The sequence below is a fragment of the Anoplopoma fimbria genome, chromosome 6, assembly GCF_027596085.1.
Source record: "Anoplopoma fimbria isolate UVic2021 breed Golden Eagle Sablefish chromosome 6, Afim_UVic_2022, whole genome shotgun sequence".
In the NCBI taxonomy this organism is placed as follows: domain Eukaryota; kingdom Metazoa; phylum Chordata; class Actinopteri; order Perciformes; family Anoplopomatidae; genus Anoplopoma; species Anoplopoma fimbria.
In genome coordinates this window covers 382,884-400,791 of record NC_072454.1, presented here as the reverse complement: position 1 = coordinate 400,791, position 17,908 = coordinate 382,884, and the positions used below count along the sequence as shown (strand labels likewise).

The following is a 17,908-nucleotide window of genomic DNA, read 5'->3' as shown; positions in this document are numbered from 1 at the left end:
CATTAAGAACCCTTCATGGAGGGTTCTTAAGAACCCTTCATGGAGGGTTCTGTAGCAGACTATCATTAAGAACCCTTCATGGAGGGTTCTGTAGCGGACTATTATTAAGAACCCTTCATGGAGGGTTCTGTAAAGGACTATTATTAAGAACCCTTCATGGAGGGTTCTGTATTAAGAACCCTTCATGGAGGGTTCTGTAAAGGACCATTATTAAGAACCCTTCATGGAGGGTTCTGTAAAGGACTATTATTAAGAACCCTTCATGGAGGGTTCTGTAAAGGACCATTTGTAGATGCTCAGCTGTAGAACTTAATTCAAAAATATATATTAAATAAAATACAGGTAAGGTAAATACTATTAATTTAATATGAAACATGTTCTGTACATCTCATCATCGTTTATCTGCTCTGAATCCCCGTCCCAGTGTTTGTTACTGTCACTTTAAACATGCATCATTTCATCAATGATCAATAACCTCGAGTGATGTCACTTGAGTCAGTGTCAGTTGAAGACTAAACAGTGAGAAAAGTAAATGTGGACGTGCTGAGAAAGAAGTGAGACCTCTGTAACCTCTCTGCATCAGGACGCCGCACAACCTGTCAGAGCGAGAGGTGCATTGTGGGTAATGTAGGCGCAGGTTTTGACCAGGTGTCTCTGACTCTCCAACAGAGTTACAGGAGTCACATGATGAATACTAACGGGTTAATGATGTCACGGCTCATTTGCATATTAACACCAGGCGTACACTGGGAGAACTGGATCCCAGATCAGACCTGAGGGCCCTGTGACCCCTGAGGCGGGCTGAGAGGGCGTGTCCTCCTCTCTCTCTCTGTTGGCTGTGTGCTCGGACGCCCGCTCCGTCTATATGACCTCCGTGTTCAGCTTCTTCTTCTCTGGTTCCGCTACGTTCAGGAAGCTGATCTGACACTCTGGCTCGTCCTGCAGCGCTCGCCGGCCGCCCTGCCGTCCTCGCCGCTGTGATGATGAAGATGTCCAGCAGGGGGCGTGGCCTCGGGCCCTGCAGTGACCCGGCAGCACAATGGTGGCGGTCAGCACCACCACGCCAAACGTCACGCCCGCCAGCGCCAGCAGGACGATGAGCTGGACCTCCGACAGGCCGGCGGCGCGGCGCTCGCTCACCGTCACCTTGAACAGCCTGTCGCCATGACGACTGCTGTTCCCGCTGTCGGTGGTGCCGCTCCAACCGTTCTTGCCCCTAGTGGTCAGAGGAGGTCTGGCCCCGCCTCCTCCCCCTCCCACCCTAGCATCGTCCAGCCGGGCTCGCGGTCCGTCTGGCAGGTGGTTCCAGTGTAACCGGGCCGACATACGCAGTGGAAGCCGCCGGAGCGGTCCAGGCAGCGGCCGGCGTTGAGGCAGGGCCGGCTGGCGCAGTCGTCCAGGTTGACGGTGCAGAAGCGGCCGGTAAAGCCGGCGGGGCAGAGGCACGAGAAGCGGTTGACGCCGTCCAGGCAGGTGGCGCCGTTGGCACACGGTCTCATCAGGCAGTCGTCCATGTCGGTCTCACAGCGCCGCCCCTTGAAGCCGGCCAGACAGCGACACGCAAGGTCCACCGCAAAGCCGTCAGCGTCCTCACAGAGACCGCCGTTTAGACACGGAGACCTGGAGAAAAAACACCAAAGAGAAGATGAGAAGAGCGTGAAGTCATAAAACACACATGAGGACATGAGGACATGAGGACATGAAACATACATGAGGACATGAGGACATGAGGACATGAAACATACATGAGGACATGAGGACATGAGGACATGAAACATACATGAGGACATGAGGACATGAAACATACATGAGGACATGAAACATACATGAGGACATGAAACATACATGAGGACATGAAACACACATGAGGACATGAGGACATGAGGACATGAAACATACATGAGGACATGAGGACATGAAACATACATGAGGACATGAGGACATGAGGACATGAGGACATGAAACACACATGAGGACATGAAACACACATGAGGACATGAGGACATGAAACACACATGAGGACATAAAACACACATGAGGACATGAAACATACATGAGGACATGAGGACATAAAACACACATGAGGACATAAAACATACATGAGGACATGAAACATACATGAGGACATGAAACATACATGAGGACATGAAACATACATGAGGACATGAGGACATGAAACATACATGAGGACATGAGGACATGAAACATACATGAGGACATGAGGACATGAAACATACATGAGGACATGAAACATACATGAGGACATGAGGACATGAAACATACATGAGGACATGAAACATACATGAGGACATGAAACATACATGAGGACATGAGGACATGAAACATACATGAGGACATGAGGACATGAAACACACATGAGGACATGAGGACATGAGGACATAAAACACACATGAGGACATAAAACACACATGAGGACATGAGGACAGAAAATACACATGAGGACATGAGGACACAAGGACATAAAACACACATGAGGACATGAGGACATGAGGACATTAAACACACATGAGGACATGAAACATACATGAGGACATGAAACACACATGAGGACATAAAACATACATGAGGACATGAGGACAGAAAATACACATGAGGACATGAGGACACAAGGACATAAAACACACATGAGGACATGAGGACATGAGGACATTAAACACACATGAGGACATGAAACATACATGAGGACATGAAACACACATGAGGACATGAAACATACATGAGGACACAAGGACATAAAACACACATGAGGACATGAGGACATGAGGACATTAAACACACATGAGGACATGAAACATACATGAGGACATGAAACACACATGAGGACATGAAACATACATGAGGACATGAAACACACATGAGGACATGAAACACACATGAGGACATGAGGACATGAAACACACATGAGGACATGAGGACATGAGGACATGAGGACATAAAACACACATGAGGACATAAAACACACATGAGGACATGAAACATACATGAGGACATGAGGACACAAGGACATAAAACACACATGAGGACATGAGGACATGAGGACATTAAACACACATGAGGACATGAAACATACATGAGGACATGAAACACACATGAGGACATGAAACATACATGAGGACACAAGGACATAAAACACACATGAGGACATGAGGACATTAAACACACATGAGGACATGAAACATACATGAGGACATGAAACACACATGAGGACATGAAACATACATGAGGACATGAAACACACATGAGGACATGAGGACATGAAACACACATGAGGACATGAAACATACATGAGGACATGAGGACATGAAACATACATGAGGACATGAAACACACATGAGGACATGAAACACACATGAGGACATGAAACATACATGAGGACATGAAATGAGGACATGACATGAGGACATAAAACATACATGAGGACATGAAACATACATGAGGACATGAAACACACATGAGGACATGAGGACATGAGGACATAAAACACACATGAGGACATAAAACACACATGAGGACATGAAACATACATGAGGACATGAGGACATGAAACATACATGAGGACATAAAATACACATGAGGACATAAAACACACATGAGGACATGAAACATACATGAGGACATGAGGACATAAAACACACATGAGGACATAAAATACACATGAGGACATAAAACACACATGAGGACATGAAACATACATGAGGACATGAGGACATAAAACACACATGAGGACATAAAATACACATGAGGACATAAAACACACATGAGGACATGAAACATACATGAGGACATGAAACACACGAGGACATTTTTAAAGCAGAAGTAATGATTTCACAGAGTCACAAAGAGGATGAGGTGGTCTGTAGGGAGACCTGCACAGACCTCCTCTGGTGACAGGGTCCGGTCTTCAGCTGACAGTCTCTGCCGTGGAAGCCGGCGGGACAGACACAGGTGTACTCGGCGTTGTCCTCCATCACACAGGTGGCTCCGTTCTGACACGGCTGCTGGTCCGAGCACACCAACAGGTCTGAAACGGAGACGGGACTCGTGAGAACCCAACAAACGGAGACACCAAACCAAAGGAGCGAGTGACGAGTCCAGACCTTTGTCACAGAAGCGTCCCCCCCAGCCCGGCTCGCAGCTGCACTGCCACGGCTGCTGACAGGAACCGTGGACACAGCCGGGCGTCGGCACGCAGCGCTCGCACTGCTCGCCGTCCCAGCCGGGGTCACATCTGCAGACACACAGAGACAGAGACATCAGCCGGGTCGCCCTGCAGCGTCTCCCGACTCCTCCTGGAGGATCCAGAGGCGCTGGTTCTGGATTAGAGACCCTCTGAAGGGAGGATCCGGACCAGATGTGGAGCTGGACCTTCAGGGTCCCTCTGAACCACAACAGTCTGCTATTTCACTGGTCAACAGAGGGGGAACTCCGGGTCAGTTGTCCCGGGTCCTGGATCCAGGGGGGGGGGCTTTAGAGATCATCTAGTCCTGGGCATCAGCAAGATACCCAGAAACTAGACCTCTTTCAGTTGGCCAGAAACTTCTTCCTGTGTTAAAGCTGCATTCTCTCTGCTGTCCACCAGGGGCGACTCCTCTGGTTGTATAGAAGTCTATGAGAAAATGACTCTACTTCTCTCTTGATTTATTCCCTCAGTAAACATTGTAAACATGAGTTTATGGTCTCAATCTCTAGTTTCAAGTCTTCTTCAATACAGCATGATGTTCATTTAGTAAATGATGCTCCATTTAGAGTCAAACAGACCATAAAGCAGGGGATGCTTTAGGGCTGATCAGTGATCAGTGGAGGATCAATGGTCTCACCTGCAGACTCCGGACTCATCACAGCGGCTGTTGGTGACGTTACAGCTGCAGTCACTTCCTGCAGAAAAGAAGAAGAAGAAGAAGAAGAAGAAGAAGAAGAAGAAGAAGAAGAAGAAGAAGAAGAAGAAGAAGAAGATCTGGTCTGTTAAACCTGCTGAGTTCACAGAGGAACAAGTGATACAAGAAGAAGAGAATGAATCGCTGGAAGCTTAGATTTAAACAGGAACAGCTTCTAGATTTCATTTCAGACCAAAACAACTTTTATTCTTCAGGACAAACAAACGTTCTGATCTTTTAAACTTCACGAGTTTCATTCAAGTGAAAACAAACTAAATCTGAAAACAGGATTCATGTTTTTGTGACAAACAGATCCTAACTAAAGGTCCACTGACTGTTTTTTTCTTCCGGAGCTTTCAACACATCTCAAAGCCTTCATCAGCGAGTCTGCATCATGTAACCAATGACGTTCAACGCCTCGGACACTAAAGTAGTACAAAGTCTTTAATGTCTCCAGATGTTTAAAGTAGTACAAAGTCTTTAATGTCTCCAGATGTTTAAAGTAGTAATGTCTCCAAAGTCTTTAATGTCTCCAGATGTTTAAAGTAGTATAAAGTCTTTAATGTCTCCAGATGTTTAAGGTAGTATAAAGTCTTTAATGTCTCCAGATGTTTAAAGTAGTATAAAGTCTTTAATGTCTCCAGATGTTTAAAGTAGTATAAAGTCTTTAATGTCTCCAGATGTTTAAAGTAGTATAAAGTCTTTAATGTCTCCAGATGTTTAAAGTAGTATAAAGTCTTTAATGTCTCCAGATGTTTAAAGTAGTATAAAGTCTTTAATGTCTTGTTTAATGTATAAAGTCTTTAATGTCTCCAGATGTTTAAAGTAGTATAAAGTCTTTAATGTCTCCAGATGTTTAAAGTAGTATAAAGTCTTTAATGTCTCCAGATGTTTAAAGTAGTATAAAGTCTTTAATGTCTCCAGATGTTTAAAGTCTTTAATGTCTCCAGATGTTTAAAGTAGTATAAAGTCTTTAATGTCTCCAGATGTTTAAGGTAGTATAAAGTCTTTAATGTCTCCAGATGTTTAAGGTAGTATAAAGTCTTTAGTGTCTCCAGATGTTTAAGGTAGTATAAAGTCTTTAATGTCTCCAGATGTTTAAGGTAGTATAAAGTCTTTAATGTCTCCAGATGTTTAAAGTAGTATAAAGTCTTTAATGTCTCCAGATGTTTAAGGTAGTATAAAGTCTTTAATGTCTCCAGATGTTTAAGGTAGTATAAAGTCTTTAATGTCTCCAGATGTTTAAAGTAGTATAAAGTCTTTAATGTCTCCAGATGTTTAAAGTAGTATAAAGTCTTTAATGTCTCCAGATGTTTAAAGTAGTATAAAGTCTTTAATGTCTCCAGATGTTTAAGGTAGTATAAAGTCTTTAGTGTCTCCAGATGTTTAAAGTAGTATAAAGTCTTTAATTCCTACTTCAAACACCTGGAGACACTAAAGATTTTATATCACGGTTATTAATTCATAAAACTATGCAGCTGGTTATTTTAAATCTCTGTTCCTAAATACATTTTTCTGTTTTATGATAATTGACTGTTGCAGTCGTTTACTTTGTCTCACTGTGTTTATGGTAACGAACCAAATCATAATTATATTGTTATTAATAATAATATTAATAACAATGATGATAATGAAACAAATAATGAAATGTTTAGATAAACGCGGTTGATAAATGTCCCTCTGCAGCTCTCAAACCTAAAATCATCACTTTGTAGAATGAGGTTTGGTAAGAGAGTAAATGCTGACCTCACCTTGACCTCTGCAGGGCGGGACGATGAAGACGAGGAGGACGAGAAGGACGGCCGAAGCTCTGACTGAGGACATGTTGGAGACCCGGAGGACGAAGACAACCTGTGACAGAAGAGACAGACGTGTTGGTGGATCTGACCTGGAGTCAGCGTGTCAGCGTTGGTAAACACATAGAGGCATCATAAACCGGCGGGGATGACACACTTCCTGTTCCTGGTCCTGGTCCCGACTAATGAGAAGAGATCAGAACCATGAGGACCGGGTCTACGTCAAACCAAACGGACCAGCTGATGTCTCTCTCTGGGCTTTAAATGTTCAGACGCTGATGAACCAGTACTTCCTGTTACAGACAGGAAGTCAGCTGAGCAATCCGACCTCAATGTGTCTTCTTCCACTCACACCTGTGAACGTCTTACTGACAATTCTGATCATTGTTATTACATATTCATTATTATTATTATTATTGTATTGTTGTTGGATCATTTAGAGTACCTAAACAGGTAGAGAACAGAGTACCTGAACAGGTAGAGAACAGAGTACCTGAACAGGTAGAGAACAGAGTACCTGAACAGGTAGAGAACAGAGTACCTGAACAGGTACAGGTAGTACTGAACAGGTAGAGAACAGAGTACCTGAACAGGTAGAGAACAGAGTACCTGAACAGGTAGAGAACAGAGTACCTGAACAGGTAGAGAACAGAGTACCTGAACAGGTAGAGAACAGAGTACCTGAACAGGTAGAGAACAGAGTACCTGAACAGGTAGAGAACAGAGTACCTGAACAGGTAGAGAACAGAGTACCTGAACAGGTAGACAGAGTACCTGAACAGGTAGAGAACAGAGTACCTGAACAGGTAGAGAACAGAGTACCTGAACAGGTAGAGAACAGAGTACCTGAACAGGTAGAGAACAGAGTACCTGAACAGGTAGAGAACAGAGTACCTGAACAGGTAGAGAACAGAGTACCTGAACAGGTAGAGAACAGAGTACCCGAACAGGTAGAGAACAGAGTACCTGAACAGGTAGAGAACAGAGTACCTGAACAGGTAGAGAACAGAGTACCTGAACAGGTAGAGAACAGAGTACCTGAACAGGTAGAGAACAGAGTACCTGAACAGGTAGAGAACAGTAAAATCCTGTGACATGTTTCATTTTGAATCACTTTTATTTCACTTTCTAAACTCAGTCTGGGTAAATATGAATGTTATGTTATTAATATCATAAGAAAGAGGAGATGAGGATTCACAGACTCACATTTTACAATTTGAATGAAACACTGAAATAAAGAAAATGTTGAAATATCTGGTAACAGATTGTCGTTGTGTGTGATGAATAAAATAAAATATAACGATGAGGAACGTGAAGCATCATGTGACTGAAGACACTAAAACATCCTCTCCTCTTCTTCTTCTGTGGTTAAAAGGAAACCTGGATACTGTCGTTATCGCTGCTCTCAGGTCAGTGAACGACGTGTCTCCATGACAACGGCTCCAGGTGATTCTAACCCTGGACCACCTGACTACCACGAGCCAATCACACTCTGTTTAGATGGAGCTAGGCTAACAGTTTCCCCCTGATTCCAGTCTTTGTGCTAAGCTAAGCTAACCACAACCGGAGGACGTCCCAGCACACCTGGACATGCTTAGTCATGTGACGCTCCTCCAGCTTCCTGTTCCTACCTGCTGCTTCCTGTTTCCTCTTCTTCTGCTCAGATCTCCTGGTTTGTGCCGTCAGATCTCTTCATGTTGTGTGTCTGTCTCTTCCTCTTCCTCCTCTTCCTCCTCTTCCTCCTCCTGCTTTGAGCTTCAGTCTGTTCAGCCTGTTGCTGTAGTGACAGACCTTCAGGGCGCTCTGCCCACACACTCGACTGGCAGGCGGCAGGAAATAACAAGCAGGATCATTTTTCCAGAGATTACAGTCACGAACACAAGACAGGAACTGACATGTCTGTGTGTGTGTGTGTGTGTGTGTGTGTGTGTGTGTGTGTGTGTGTGTGTGTGTGTGTGTGTGTGTGTGTGTGTGTGTGTGTGAGTGTGTGTGTGTGTGTGTGTCTGTGTGTGTGAGTGTGTGTGTGTGTGTGTGTGTGTGTGTGTGTGTGTGTGTGTGAGTGTGTGTGTGTGTGTGTGTGTGTGTGTGTGTGTGTGTGTGTGTGTGTGTGTGTGAGTGTGTGTGTGTGTTTTTGGTATGTGAGTGAGGAACACACATTTATTTTCTTTCAGTGTGTTTGCTCGAGAAAGAAAAGAATGAAGGGAGTGTGTGTGTTTGAGAATGGAAGGCAACAGGTGGCCAATTTAACACACACACACACAGAGACAGACACACACACACACACACACACACACACACACACACACACACACACACACACACACACACACACACACACACACACACACACACACACGTGAAGCTCCAGTATGAAATTCTCTGAGTACAAACATAAGAATCAGTGGTGGAATGTGACTAAGTACATATACTTAACTACTGTAAATGAGCTGCTTGTACTGGATTACTTTCTACGTCTCCTCCTCTACACCTCAGAGGTACATGTTGTACTTTTACTGTACTACACCTCAGAGGTACATGTTGTACTTTTACTGTACTACACCTCAGAGGTACATGTTGTACTTTTACTGTACTACACCTCAGAGGTACATGTTGTACTTTTACTGTACTACATCTCAGAGGTACATATAGTACTTTATACTGTACTTCATCTCAGAGGTACATGTTGTACTTCTACTGTACTACATCTCATCGTCCTCAGCTTGGTGAAGCTCCAGTAGATCCTCCAGGGGAAGCAGAAGGTTCTCGTATCAACACCAGTCCAGCTCCTCCTCCACCAACCAGCAGAGTGCTGTGGACAGGTGGATCTACACAGAACCATTTGGACCAAGAAAGCCAGGAGGAACATTGGAGCTCACTCATGAGTGATGGAGCCAGTTCTGGTGGCAAAGTGTACCTCTTTCCTCAAGAACAAAGAAACCCGGAAACCAGAAACCAGGAGCCCCGAGGCCCAGAGGCCCAGAGGCCCAGAGGCCCTGAGGTTCTGAGGTTCTGAGGTTCTGAGGTTCTGAGACTCTGAGACTCTGAGGTTCTGAGGTTCTGAGACTCTGAGACTCTGAGACTCTGTTCTGAGGTTCTGAGACTCTGAGACTCTGAGGTTCTGGCGCTCTGAGGTTCTGGCGCTCTGAGGTTCTGAGGTTCTGAGGTTCTGAGACTCTGAGACTCTGAGATTCTGAGGTTCTGAGGTTCTGAGGCTCTGAGACTCTGAGATTCTGAGGTTCTGAGGTTCTGAGGCTCTGGCGCTCTGACGCTCTGAGGTTCTGAGGTTCTGAGATTCTGAGGTTCTGAGACTCTGAGGTTCTGAGGTTCTGAGACTGAGACTCTGAGGTTCTGAGGTTCTGAGACTCTGAGACTCTGAGGTTCTGAGGTTCTGAGACTCTGAGTTTCTGAGGTTCTGAGGTTCTGAGGTTCTGAGGCTCTGAGACTCTGAGGTTCTGAGGTTCTGAGACTCTGAGTTTCTGAGGTTCTGAGGTTCTGAGGCTCTGGCGCTCTGACGCTCTGAGGTTCTGAGGTTCTGAGGTTCTGAGATTCTGAGGTTCTGAGACTCTGAGGTTTGGAGGTTCTGAGGTTCTAAGGGTTTGAGGTTCTGAGTTTCTGAGGCATATTTGTAATGTGAATTGAATCTTCACAAACTGCGTTCGGTGTTCTGGAACAAAGACGGCGAGTTTGAAGAAGTTCTTGGAACTCGCCAGCAGAGACGGGCTCTTTAACTTACCTCCCAGAACTCCTCCCCTTTGTTAACTCACTCCAGACCCGGTAATGGGACAGAGGCAGTTATCGTTAAGGATGGACTCCAACACCTGGGAAGACGGACGCAAAGGAGCGCCATGTTGGGAGGCAGAACTCTGAGGAGAAGCAACAACCTCCACTCCAGAACCCGTCTCCACCCGACAGGAGGAACCGAGGTCCCTTCAGGTGTATTCCTCCGTCAGCAATCACTGACGGAGGAATACAAAAAGCCTCTGCTGTTTACGCTCCAGAACAACCATCTCTGCAGGAAGCGTCCATGTTCTTATCTTATCTTATCTTATGTTCCATCTACCAGAGACGCATGTTCTAGTTCTGCTTTGTTTGTTCTGCGTCATGTTTGGTTCTGGCTCGTTGTATCATGAACCTTTTCTCATCTTCACGTTGACTCTTTGTTCTAAACTCTCGGTAGCTGTTTGTGGCTCTCTGTATCCTCGTGGATTGAGCTTTTTGAAACACACCAGGAAGTGATGTCATTGACAGTCTGTTGTCGGGGCTGCCATAGCAACAGGAGGAGGAGGCTGGTCGCCGTGGACACGAGCAGGATGTGGGATGTTTCTGTGAGTTTCATCAGAGTGAAACTGAAACGTCCTTCAGGGTTTCTTGTGATTTCATCATGGAGCTCCTCAGACTTCCACAGGGGCCAAAGGTCACCTCATAGTCAGAACACGTGAGTTTAACTTTAATCTGCTGCTGCAGACTAAAAGTCTACCATCCACTTCCTGTCAGTTTCCTCAATGTCAACATGAGACCAGGAAATCAGAAAAACACTATTACTGTGACAGTAAAGATACTTATACCTCACTGTAAAAAATACTCTGTTATAGTGAAGTATTAATACCTCACTGTAAAAAATACTCTGTTATAGTGAAGTATTAATACCTCACTGTAAAAAATACTCTGTTATAGCGAAGTATTAATACCTCACTGTAAGAAATACTCTGTTATAGTGAAGTATTAATACCTCACTGTAAGAAATACTCTGTTATAGTGAAGTATTAATACCTCACTGTAAAAAATACTCTGTTATAGCGAAGTATTAATACCTCACTGTAAGAAATACTCTGTTACAGTGAAAGTATTAATACCTCACTGTAAAAAATACTCTGTTACAGTGAAAGTATTAATACCATAATGTAAAAATACTCTGTTACAGTGAAAGTACTAAAGCCATGCTGTAAAGTTATTGTGGATTTTTATCTGTTTTACTTATTTATTATTCTTATGTCTCTCTATGTTTCCTCTCTGCTGCTGTAATCCTGCAAATGTCCCCGCTGTGGGACTGATAAAGGATTATCTTATCTTATCTTATCTTATCTTAAAAATACTCTGTTAAAGAAAAAGTACTAATACCCCACTGTAGAAAAACACTCTTACAAAAAAGTATTAAACCACCATGTACAAATACTCTGTTATAGTAAAAGTACTTAAACCACAATTTCAAAATACTCTATTACAAAAAAGTACTTCAGGTGTCCAATATGTCAATACAGTCACTCGAAGCGCTCAGGTGTCCCACGTTTCCCACGATGTAATGGGATAGTGTCTTTGATAAGGCCACACAGGTCGGACTAAGTCTTGGTGGTAGAACCCAGAGAACCCAGTAGAGGTTCCTTTGAGTTTAGAGACCGGAACCCATCGGACGTCATCATCAGGCTGATGCTGCTGAACTCTCTGACTGTTGCTAAGCTAACGTTAGCTTTCCATCAGTAGTAACTTTCACTGCATCAGCTCCTCAGAAGATGACATGACAAAACCTTCCCATAGAATAGAATGATGAAAACATTTATTCAGCTCCTCAATGAAACAAACAAAGTGAACCATCAGCCAATCAGCCGGAGATGTTCACTGATCAAAGTATTGATCACAGAGTCACGGCCATAAACACACACACAAGTAAAAGTACATGTTTGTGCGTGTTTCATTTCTCTGAGTGTAAAGAGTGAGAACAATAAAGTTGTGCCGTTCTTACCTTCATCTGACAGCTTCCTGCTGCGTTAATGTCACAAAGCTCTTTAACATTCTGCTCAGAGCGTCTGCTCTCTGCTGCCCTCCAGCACACACACCAACACACACACACACACACACACACACACACACTGTTCCTCTGCTGCTTATTTTAAAGACTGTTTGAAGCTGCAGACGAACGACCAGGAGACCCGTCCTCCACCCGTCCTCCACCCGTCCTCCCTCTTCATTTAACACACTCCCTCTCTGCAGGGCACACACAGACACTCACATTCACACACACACACACACACACACACACACACACACACACACACACACACACACACACACACACACACACACACACACACACACTCACACACACACACACACACACACACACACTCACACTCACACACACACACGTACTGGAGTGTGTGTGCTGGTTGTCAGAGGGCTGTGGTGTTAGATTGAATCTAGCCGGAGGAGAATCAGCGCTCTGACACACTGACAGTAACTCAGTCGGGTGTTAATAAGTGTTGATTGGACTTTTACACTTAAAGTCAAAGATGTGTGATGTTGTGAACTCAGCTGGAGGTTTGACACCAGAGCGTCGATGTAAATAAAATGTTCCTTATCCTGAAACTATTATACTCTGGAATCATTCACACACTTTTTAAATGTATTTCTATGTTTTCCTGAAATCATAAGAAACAAATATTAAATAACAAAACATTGTGGGACAGGGTTCAGTCTTCATCTTACACATGTTTTTATTTAAAACTGCAGGCTGAAGAGACAAAGAAAGGACAACTAGAACAAAGACTGACAAGAAGAGTCAAAAGACCCAGGGAACTAAAACAAGTTTGAGTCAAAACAACCAGGGAACTAAAACAAGAAGAGTCAAAACACTCAGGGAACTAAAACAAGTCTGAGTCAAAACACTCAGGGAACTTAAACAAGTCTGAGTCAAAACAACTAGGGAACTAAAACAAGTCTGAGTCATAACACAGAGGGAACTAAAACAAGTCTGAGTCAAAACAACCAGGGAACTTAAACAAGTCTGAGTCAAAACACTCAGGGAACTTAAACAAGTCTGAGTCAAAACAACCAGGGAACTAAAACAAGTCTGAGTCATAACACAGAGGGAACTAAAACAAGTCTGAGTCAAAACAACCAGGGAACTTAAACAAGCCTGAGTCAAAACAACCAGGGAACTTAAACAAGCCTGAGTCATAACACAGAGGGAACCAAAACAAGTCTGAGTCATAACACAGAGGGAACTCAAAACAAGTCTGGGTCATAACACAGAGGGAACCAAAACAAGTCTGAGTCATAACACAGAGGGAACCAAAACAAGTCTGAGTCATAACACAGAGGGAACCAAAACAAGTCTGAGTCATAACACAGAGGGAACCAAAACAAGTCTGAGTCATAACACAGAGGGAACCAAAACAAGTCTGAGTCAAAAGAAGTGGTTCTTTACCCTGAATGGTTTGCGGTTTTCGGTGCTGTCTTCCTCTATCTGATAATCCCCACAGATATATTCTGTCTGAAATATCTCATCTTCCAGCAGGCCAGGCGTGTCGGCATCAGACAGCGTCTGTGTTTGTAAAGAAGCCTCTGTAAGTGAACCCATCTGACTTCAGATCAGTAGACGGGACTCGTCCCGGCAGGCTGAGACTCGTCTTCTCCTGAACAAGGTGCAGCTTTTTAAATGTCTTCAAGTGAGAGTGGAAAGACAGACGGCATGCTGGGAGACAACAGAAACACTTCAGAGGAAATCTCCAGACATTCTTTCTGTCCGAACGCTTCTTTAAAAATCATGTAAATAATGAATCCAGATTTTTGTGAGTACCAAATACGTTTACGAGGAAGATCACAGCACATTCTATCAGAAGTGTTGTACCTTCATACATTTCTTTAAAAATATGTTTTCTATGTTTTGAATAAATTGGGGAGAACACATTTCTCTAAAATGTCCAGTAGGTGTTCAACTTCCCGAACGACTCCGACAATCACCTAAATGGCCACTGGAACCAAAACAAAGACCACTACAATGACTAGAATGTCCTATAGGGCAAATAAAGCTTAGATCCTCCTTGATGACCACTTGGACCACCTAAAGAACCCTTAGAACATCCTTGATGACAACTTGGACCACCACATGACAGTTAAAATATATAAATATATTTATATATAGAGTCTGTTTGTGAAAGCAGCTGGTTGATGTGTGGAGTTAATGTATCATAGCTCAGATACTGTCACCTCTGGGGGGGGGTCCAATTATAACACCTCCTCCTCCTCCTCCTCCTCCTCCTCCTCCTCCTCCATGTAAATGTGTTAAATTCAGAATGTGGAGCATCATGGGACATTAAAACATTGAATAAGCACAAATCAATAATAACAATAACCTCCGATGGTTTGAGTCCCGGAGCTCCACCAGTCTGGTTCAGTTCTGGTTGGTGTAACTGGATCCGTCTGTGACGGCGTTCGGAAGCTAAATGTGACCGCCGGCCGGCGTTGGACCGCCGCTCAGACGGTGGGTGGTGGCTGGTTGGGGGGTCGGGTGGTGTTGAGGGGTTGATGAGGGTCTAACCTGCTGAAGGAACCGGAGCAGGAGCAGCTGGGAGATTCCTCTCTGCTCTAAACCGTCCAACCACCTGCCTCACAATGCCTCTCTGTTTACACAGGGAGAAGAATGGAGGGGGAGGAGGGGGAGGAGGGGAGGCAGCCTTGACCCCTCCCTCACCACAGCAGCTGAGGACCCCCCCCCCCGTCCCGATTTAACATTCGGAGGAGTTTAAATGATTCACGAGTCCTTCTTTCCTTCCCTACCTCCTTCCTTCCTCTGCTGGGGCCAAAGGAGGAGTCAGCAGTGTGATGGATGAACACTGTGACCTTTGACCTCAGGGACAAACACACACGGCAACTTTATTATGAGAGAAAGAAGAGCCAATAACCACTCTGATCAATACGCTCACTATGATCAATACGCTCACTATGATCAATACGCTCACTATGATCAATACGCTCACTATGATCAATACGCTCACTCTGATCAATACGCTCACTATGATCAATACGCTCACTATGATCAATACGCTCAATATGATCAATACGCTCACTATGATCAATACGCTCAATATGATCAATACGCTCACTATGATCAATACGCTCAATATGATCAATACGCTCACTATGATCAATACGCTCACTATGATCAATACGCTCACTATGATCAATACGCTCAATATGATCAATACGCTCAATATGATCAATACGCTCACTATGATCAATACGCTCACTATGATCAATACGCTCACTATGATCAATACGCTCACTATGATCAATACGCTCACTATGATCAATACGCTCACTATGATCACTATGATCAATACGCTCACTATGATCAATACGCTCACTATGATCAATACGCTCACTATGATCAATACGCTCACTATGATCAATACGCTCACTATGATCAATACGCTCACTATGATCAATACGCTCACTATGATCGCTCACTATGATCAATACGCTCACTATGATCAATACGCTCACTATGATCAATACGCTCACTATGATCAATACGCTCACTATGATCAATACGCTCACTATGATCAATACGCTCACTATGATCAATACGCTCACTATGATCAATACGCTCACTATGATCAATACGCTCAATATGATCAATACGCTCAATATGATCAATACGCCCAATATGATCAATACGCTCACTATGATCAATACGCTCACTATGATCAATACGCTCACTATGATCAATACGCTCACTATGATCAATACGCTCACTATGATCAATACGCTCACTATGATCAATACGATCAATACGCTCACTATGATCAATACGCTCACTATGATCAATACGCTCACTATGATCAATACGCTCACTATGATCAATACGCTCACTATGATCAATACGCTCACTATGATCAATACGCTCAATATGATCAATACGCTCAATATGATCAATACGCTCACTATGATCAATACGCTCACTATGATCAATACGCTCACTATGATCAATACGCTCACTATGATCAATACGCTCAATATGATCAATACTATGATCAATACGCTCAATATGATCAATACGCTCAATATGATCAATACGCTCACTATGATCAATACGCTCAATATGATCAATACGCTCACTATGATCAATACGCTCACTATGATCAATACGCTCACGATCAATACGCTCAATATGATCAATACGCTCACTATGATCAATACGCTCATCAATACGCTCACTATGATCAATACTCACTATGATCAATACGCTCACTATGATCAATACGCTCAATATGATCAATACGCTCAATATGATCAATACGCTCACTATGATCAATACGCTCTGTCTATGGGAGACATCAGCAGCTCCTCATCTCAACAGATCAACGGAGGACAGGAGGGAGGAGACCAGGAGACCAGGAGAGGAGGAGAGGAGGAGAGGAGGAGAGGAGGAGGAGGGAGGAGGGAGGAGGAGAGGAGGAGGAGGAGGAGGAGGAGGAGGAGGAGGGGAGAGGAGGAGAGGAGAGGAGGAGGAGGAGGGAGGAGGAGGAGAGAGGAGGAGGGAGGAGGAGGAGGGAGGAGGAGGAGGAGGGAGAGGAGGGAGGAGGAGGGGGAGGAGAGGAGAGGAGGAGGAGGAGGAGGAGGGAGGAGAGGAGAGGAGGAGGGAGGAGGAGGAGGAGGAGGAGGAGGAGGGAGAGGAGGAGGAGGAGGGAGGAGGAGGAGGAGGAGGAGGAGGAGGGAGGAGGGAGAGGGAGAGGAGGGAGAGGAGGAGGAGGAGGGAGGAGGGAGGAGGAGGGAGGAGGAGGAGGAGGAGGAGGAGGGAGGGAGGAGAGGGAGGAGGAGGAGGAGGAGGAGGAGGAGGAGAGGAGGGAGGAGGAGGAGGAGGGAGGAGAGGAGGGAGGGAGGAGGAGGAGGAGGAGGAGGAGGAGAGGAGGAGGAGGAGGGAGGAGGAGGAGGAGGGAGGAGAGGAGGAGGAGGAGGAGGAGGAGGAGGAGGAGGGAGGAGGAGGAGGAGGAGGAGGAGGAGGAGGAGGAGAGGAGGAGAGGAGGAGGAGGAGGAGGGAGGAGGAGGAGGAGGAGGAGGAGGAGGAGAGGAGGAGGAGGAGGAGAGGAGGAGGGAGGAGAGGAGGAGGAGGAGGAGGGGAGGAGAGGAGGAGAGGAGGAGGAGGAGGGGAGGAGAGGAGGAGAGGAGGGAGGAGGGAGGAGGAGAGGAGGGAGGGAGGAGGAGGGAGGAGAGGAGAGGAGGAGGGAGGAGGAGAGGAGGAGGAGGAGGAGAGGAGGAGAGGAGGAGAGGAGGAGGAGGAGGAGGGAGAGAGGAGGAGGAGGAGGAGGAGGAGGAGGAGGAGAGAGGAGGAGGGAGAGGAGGGAGGAGGAGGGGAGGAGGGAGGGAGAGGAGGAGAGGAGGAGGGAGGAGGAGGAGGAGGAGGAGGAGGAGGAGGAGGGAGGAGGAGGAGGGGAGAGGAGA

General features: G+C 45.2%; 1 protein-coding gene across 1 annotated transcript; it reads right to left on the bottom strand.

Moving 5' to 3' along the window:
• Positions 1-861: 861 nt before the first annotated feature.
• dlk2 (delta-like 2 homolog (Drosophila)) lies at positions 862-10,698 on the bottom strand. The gene is given in 8 exon segments (XM_054600702.1): positions 862-1,256; positions 1,259-1,620; positions 3,898-4,042; positions 4,119-4,249; positions 4,839-4,896; positions 6,647-6,746; positions 9,606-10,303; positions 10,683-10,698. Coding segments are annotated over 8 exon segments (1,905 nt in total).
• Between the last annotated feature and the right edge of the window lie 7,210 nt (positions 10,699-17,908).